General features: G+C 34.7%; 1 protein-coding gene across 1 annotated transcript; it reads right to left on the reverse strand.

Moving 5' to 3' along the window:
• Positions 1 to 1,061: 1,061 nt before the first annotated feature.
• LOC120139193 (protein NSP-INTERACTING KINASE 1-like) lies at positions 1,062 to 5,004 on the reverse strand. The gene is made up of 12 exons (XM_039154505.1): positions 4,982 to 5,004; positions 4,668 to 4,783; positions 4,447 to 4,579; positions 4,285 to 4,356; positions 4,055 to 4,198; positions 3,880 to 3,951; positions 3,725 to 3,784; positions 3,488 to 3,585; positions 3,246 to 3,395; positions 2,816 to 3,157; positions 2,342 to 2,721; positions 1,062 to 1,609 (listed from the first exon to the last, which is right to left on the reverse strand). Exons 2-12 carry the CDS (start codon positions 4,768 to 4,770, stop codon positions 1,286 to 1,288), a joined length of 1,878 nt encoding a protein of 625 aa, XP_039010436.1. The 5' UTR covers positions 4,771 to 4,783; positions 4,982 to 5,004; the 3' UTR covers positions 1,062 to 1,285.
• Between the last annotated feature and the right edge of the window lie 1,607 nt (positions 5,005 to 6,611).

The following is a 6,611-nucleotide window of genomic DNA, read 5'->3' on the forward strand; positions in this document are numbered from 1 at the left end:
GTTGAAAATATCATTAGATTTCAACAAATTTTATGAATGGTACCCAAATATTTATTTCAACCTTTCAAAGAAATTATTACATAAGTTGAAAATTACATAAGCATATTTTTTAGATCATTCTTACGTCATACTGAGTTGCATCGGCAGTCCAAGATATTATGAATTTGACGAACGTTACATAAAAAATTTATATACACGAATTTTATGTTGAAGAGTTTTGGGTCATTCTTACATCATATTGAGTTACATTTTGATGTTTAATTTTGATTAGATATAAACTAAATTATGTATTTTAATTATCATGTGTCATTCATATGATTTCATTATCGTTACAATTATAATTACGTTTATCTTATTTTTTAGGATTATGTTTTCTTAAGGAAATACTCCCTCAGCCCCATAAAAAATTGTATCTTACTGACTTGTTAGAAGTCAAATTTTTTAAACTTTGACCATTACTATTATAAATATTTTAAATAATTAAATTTTATAAATATATATTTAAAAACTATTTTATTGAAGTTTTTTAAAATATATTTTGACATATTTTTATGAATAACAAAATTTAAATAATAACTAACCAAAGTTTAAAAAATTGACTCGAACAAGTCAATAATAGCATGTTTTATGGGACAGAGGGAGTAAGACTTTGAATAAGTCGATTACTTGGAGATAAAGGAAGGATTGTTTCCTTGTTATCCAAGTAGCTTACGCCTATATAAGTTTAATAAAATTTAACTATAAGTCATTCTTTTTAAGGTTAAATGTTTTACTTTGTTTACTTTTTAATTACAAGTTATCTAAAGATGTGATAATTTAATTAATCGTTGTTATCAATCACAAATTAATTAGAAATAGCGAAGATAAAATAATATAATTATCAACAACAATGATAGTTGTAGGCTTAAATTCACAAAAAATCTATTGGAAGTCTTTAAAAATAACTAAATAAACTAATTAGATTAAAAGAGGATCATAACACTATAATTAAAGTTACATAAGCACAAGACTATCCAAATATTTAAAAGTACAGACAAGACCCCATTGAAGAATGTTTGGTCTTACACAAAAATTCACAATACGATCCCTCAGATATTCAATAATGTCTTCTTAGAAATAAATCTGTACAATTGCAGTGGAAACAAAGAATCAAAGCCTCTTTTAACCTATGCTAAGCTACTATTATGCAAAATATAGGAGTTTTAGCTATTATTTTCTAACTCTCATTCGAATCTCTTAGAAAAATGATTTATACTCGAGTTTTATAAGGACTTGGAACTCTGGTTCACCTTGGTCCGGAGAGTTCCATGGCTTGAACAAGTAATGAAGAGTCGTCGGTGAGATCAGAATATCGGTCCGATGATGAGAATTCCTGGGTAGGCTTGCATTTGGTTGATTCACTTCTTTGTGAAGCTTCCCATCTTTCGGCTAAACCATCACCTTCGAGCATTCGAACCACTTCGGACATTTTTGGCCTATGGCCCGGAAGGTATTGTGTGCATAATAATGCTACTTGAACCATCTCTTCGAGCTCGATTCGATCGTAGTTGTTCTTGAGATCCTTGTCAACAAGCACTTCAAGCTTCTTTTCCTGATGAATTTTCCTTACCTGCAATCGGTAATTCGTGTTAAATTCTAGTGTTCAGTTCATGGCAACTCAAGCTATGTTACACCAAAGTGTTGGATACGAGAGTATATTTGACAATATATTTCGATATTCTAAGTTTTTCCATGCATTTGGCGGTTCTTAGAGGTCATATTTAATTTCAACGTGTTAGACACGAGTACCGGACAACTATATACAAAAATGAAGAATCTGAACAAGATAGAATTCAAGAATTCGAGGAAAGAAGATTAGGTGATATCTATGATGCTCCGAATCTTATTTTGCTTCAAGTATCATGGACCAAGAAACATGTCCTTGGGTGTATAAGACATGTTCTTTTTGGTAAAAGAGTGGTGGAATTTCAATTAACCGTAGATGACCCTTGACTTGATCGATTTGTGCCGAGTATTTCAACGATGGCATAGGCAAAGTGGACTAATCATGACTCCAAATCGACCAACCTTGAAGGAAGAGTAGATGAAAATGGAGGAGTCCATGATTAGGCACTATGTGATGATGTGAGGGAGAACATGCATTAATCCTCGTCGAATATGAAAGGATGGTCTTCAGATGTATAAACTGTGTATGGCACATCCTATGTCTTTTGGGAAGAAAGCGATGCCAGGTGATGCAAATGCATGGTAAAACATAGAAAAGTACGGACTAGCCAAGTCAGAAACAAATTCATATGTGACACCCTCGAGCTCGAGTAGTCTAAACAGAAATTATACTCACCCAATCAAGCATTGCTCCTTTCTGGTTAGCAGCCTTTCCGAATTCTAATGCTCTTTGACCTGTGATTAACTCGAGCAATAGAATTCCAAATCCAAACACATCTGTTTTGTCTGAAGACTGGCCAGTGGAGAGGTACTCCGGAGCAATATGTCCCACGGTGCCTCTCACAGCTGTTGTAACATGTGAATCCTGGTGATCCAAAAGCTTTGCTAACCCGAAATCTCCAACCACTGCCTCACAGTAATCATCGAGCAATATATTCGCTGCTTTGACATCCCGATGGATTATCTTTGGATCGCATTGCTCGTGAAGGTATAACAATCCCCTGGCAGCTCCGAGAGCAATTCGCTTCCTTGTGCCCCAATCCAATGCCGGTTTGCCTGTCACGAACAACACTGGTTCAGTTCACCTACTGAAATACATCATTGCCAAGTTATGGCTTATACAAAAATCGGGGAACTCTTCTTATGTTACCTTTGAGACGAGATGCAACACTACCGTTCGACATGTATGGATAAACAAGAAGTTTCTCTGTGGATGTTATGCAAAATCCGTAAAGCCGAAGAAGGTTCCGGTGCACTGCAAGGCTGATCATCTCAACTTCAGTCTGGAATTGAATCTCTCCACCTGCGGCATTACCGTCTTTAAGCCTCTTAACGGCTACTATTGTTCCATCTTGCAGGACTCCCTTGTACACATTCCCGAAACCACCTTTTCCTAGAATATTCTTGACGCTGAAATTTTGTGTTGCAATCTGAAGTTCCCTGAATTGGAACCGCCTCAAGTTTCCGAGTGAAACTTCTTCGTGATGCCGATCTGAAATACGAAACAAAAAGACACCAATCGCAAGTATTAGTTACCCATTGATGAAATCATTTTTGTAATAAGCTTTACAATTTCAAACCTTTAACATCAAAGAAAATTTGTTCATTCCGCCTTCGTCTCCACCATAGTAGTATTCCAAGTACAAGAAACATCAGGGACACGCATCCGATGCTTGAACCAAAGGCAATGGCTATCTTATGACTTTGGGATCTGCCGGAAGGCTGAGTAGCTTGAGAATGAAAGAGGGTTGAAGTCAGTTAAATCATTAGAGTACGTAAGCAAAAATCAAAATTTCGGCTTCGTAAGATAAAAATCCAAAACCTTCTGTGTTGTTCAAGTTCATGGACATTGGCATCAATGTCATCCCATTGCATTCTGGTTCAGCACCAGTGGGACAGATTAAAGGATTCCCCACTATGCTGCAACAACATGATAAAGGAGAAAATTTTATCAACTTAATCTTCGAGACTTACACTATGTTGTGAATATACCGGCATCTGACATTCACACTCTAGTGCGAGTAACATAAGACTTAAGGTTAAATTAGATGGAACATACCTGAATGTTTTAGCAGCAAATCTGGGAACTGGTCCGCTCAGATTGTTGTATGACAAGTCACTGAAACACAAAATTTTTAAATACATGGAATCATATTCCAATCCCATACATATAATTGCTCTAAGAGGAAAATTAGAGAACTTAAAGAGGCTTACAGGAAGGCAAGCCGAGTCATGTTAGCCAAAGATGATGGGAATGCACCAGAGAGACTGTTGTTGTTTAGCCTCCTGCAATCAAAATTTGCAGCCCTCATATGTTAAATTTAATCCGAAAATAGCACCGACATGATCGTTGAACATGAGTATGTTCAATTTTTCGAACATAACTTACATGTATTGGAGGGTCCTTAGGTTGCCTAAAGATGTAGGAACTTCCCCGGTGAAGGAATTATCAGAAAGATCAAGTGTTTGAATCTTTGAGAGCTTCCCCAGCTCGGAAGGAATCGGTCCAGTTATGTTATTATTCTGCAACAGCCTGCAAAAAATGGGTTCATACCATCATCAATGTTAGAATCCAGGTACAAAATTCATGCACTCAGCGTATTTGGTTTTATTACTCACACAATCCGGAGATTTGTCAAGTTCCCAATGCTTGAAGATAACGAACCAGATAGATTCTGGCTTGGACTGCCCCTGAAACAAGACCGATTTTATTCATTCAACAACAATTCCTTAAATGTTGTCGTGAATTTTAAGGTTGTAAGAAGAAAAAAAACATCTTACAGTCCAATAACCAGGCTTTCAGGTGAACAAGTAACCATAGCCCAACTACATGGATCAACGGCATCGCCATCCCAATTATCAAGAACACCATGAGGATCATGCAGAGCCGCCTTTATTGCCATTAAAGCTTGCACTGAAAAAGAAAAACACAGATGATCAGAGAATATCTCAATTAATGATAAAGAAAACCCAAAGAAGAACAAATTTCCCCTTGTTTTTACCTTCATAGTTTACACCTTTAGGAGAAAGCAATCCATTAATGGGAACCCAGAACCATAAGAAAACCATGAAATAAAAATCCACTTGTTTTCTCCTCATTGCCATTATCAACCTCACCGGCAGAAACAAAGAAACAAGAAAACAAGACAGTTCCCCCCCCCCCAAGTCTCAACTGATAGTTTTATCAGAAAACCCAAGTTTGAATGGAGAGTCTTAGATCACAGCAAAAGCACATTATTTGATGCTTTCCATGCCATTCGCTCAAACCTTGTGTCATACCACAAGGACTAAAAAAAGGTTAAAGAGAAAAAAGAAAAAGAAAAAAAAGACAGATTTATTGGTTGTACTAGGAAAGTGGAGTGGCATGCATTGCCTATCATATGGACAGACAGGAGAGATGTAAGAGAGAAAAAAAGAATTCTGAATACCCACAATCTAAAAACAACAAGACTAAACCAAATCCCATTATATTCCAAAGACAATAACACATTAGGTAATTCCAGGTTTTTTCTAAATGATTTTCATCATAATTCTCCACCTCCAACAGCATTTAATGTGCATAGAAAAGGTGTATACGTAAGAAAGATTAAGAATAATGCCTAAATTATTCCATTATATATAGGATCTACCTATAATTTTATTTTATGAAGTAAAACTTTAAAAGTTTTAAGAGGAAACAAGAACAAAAATAAATTATCAATAGTGATAATTTAGATTTATTTGGAGTTTACGGTCACTAATAATTTTCCTTTGATCTATCCCTAATTACATATAAATCCTTAAATTTTATTCTACTTTAATGTATATTCAAACATTGAAAAGAAAATTTATCATATCAGCACTCCAATTTCATTGTGTTTGCTTGGGGCAAGAGAGAACCAAACATTCCCATGGAGCAAATGTCCCAAAAATTAATGTCGAAGGGATTAAGAATGTGAGGATCTCAAAGATGGGTGTGTTTAAATATTTTATTATTTGCCATTGAGCCGTGAATGTTGTTTTTTTAATAAAATTATTTGCTTTATTGAGGATTCCAACACCCTTATCTTTTTATAAATTAACCATTCAGCAGACAGTCATTCTTTGATGACATTGTTCAAAAAGAAGTAAACTTTTAAAAGCAAAAGCTGCCAATGCCATTCCTCTCTTTCAAACTCACTCATGGCGCGTGCAATCTTCATCCTCCTTTTTCCCAATCACTTTAAATTCATTAAAATGTATAAACTAGTCACTTGAGAATAAAATATGACTATACAAGAAAAATATTATAATCCAATCAAATAATTCAGATAAATGATATATAAAAATAAATATTATTGTCAATATTAATAATAAATATCATTAATATGAACATAAAATGTATATAACAATGATAGTTCAATGATAAATTAGTCTTTATATATTTAAGTTGTCATTTACATTTGTAATTGTTTGAACCCGTGACATTTAGGGGAAATAATATATATATTTTTACTGTTGAGACCACCTAATAGATTGATATTTATAAATTAATTTACATTTTGTAATATATATTATTGGTTCCTCTGAAATGACTTAGAATAAAATTATTTATATTTTATATACAAGGGGTTTGATTTTAGGAAAAATGAGGAAGGTGGGCAAGGAATTAAGGGCCAAAACTACAAGGAACAGCAGGACACAGTTGTCCCAATGTCTTTCATTTTATTTCCTTCACCTCTCAATACCCCCACAAAGGGAGAGTGGAGAGGATTAATTAAGAGTAACAAGGCTGTGCCTTATAACCCCTTCTCCCTTTCTTTGTCTCTTTTCCTACTTTTTTCATTGAAGTAAGAGGACTGTGCCTGTGGGCGCATCTTTAAATTTCCTTTTAAGATTGATTTTTAATGCGTTTAACGTATCCATGGCCTTGCACACTTCTCATTTCACGTGACATTTTTTGGTTGGACTATTTTAAAAAATATTGA

This window comes from Hibiscus syriacus, unplaced genomic scaffold (genome assembly GCF_006381635.1).
Source record: "Hibiscus syriacus cultivar Baekdansim isolate YM2019G1 unplaced genomic scaffold, ASM638163v2 tig00110730_pilon, whole genome shotgun sequence".
Classification (NCBI taxonomy): domain Eukaryota; kingdom Viridiplantae; phylum Streptophyta; class Magnoliopsida; order Malvales; family Malvaceae; genus Hibiscus; species Hibiscus syriacus.

Bases quoted from the DNA above. Each gene is read 5' to 3' on its own strand.
- LOC120139193 (XM_039154505.1), bottom strand. From the start codon at position 4,770: ATGGCAATGAGGAGAAAACAAGTGGATTTTTATTTCATGGTTTTCTTA. The intron at 4,580-4,667 runs GTAAAAACAAGG...TTTCTTTTTCAG, and splicing joins TAAAGGTGTAAACTATGAAG to TGCAAGCTTTAATGGCAATA. The intron at 4,199-4,284 runs GTGAGTAATAAA...CATTTTTTGCAG, and splicing joins TTGACAAATCTCCGGATTGT to GCTGTTGCAGAATAATAACA.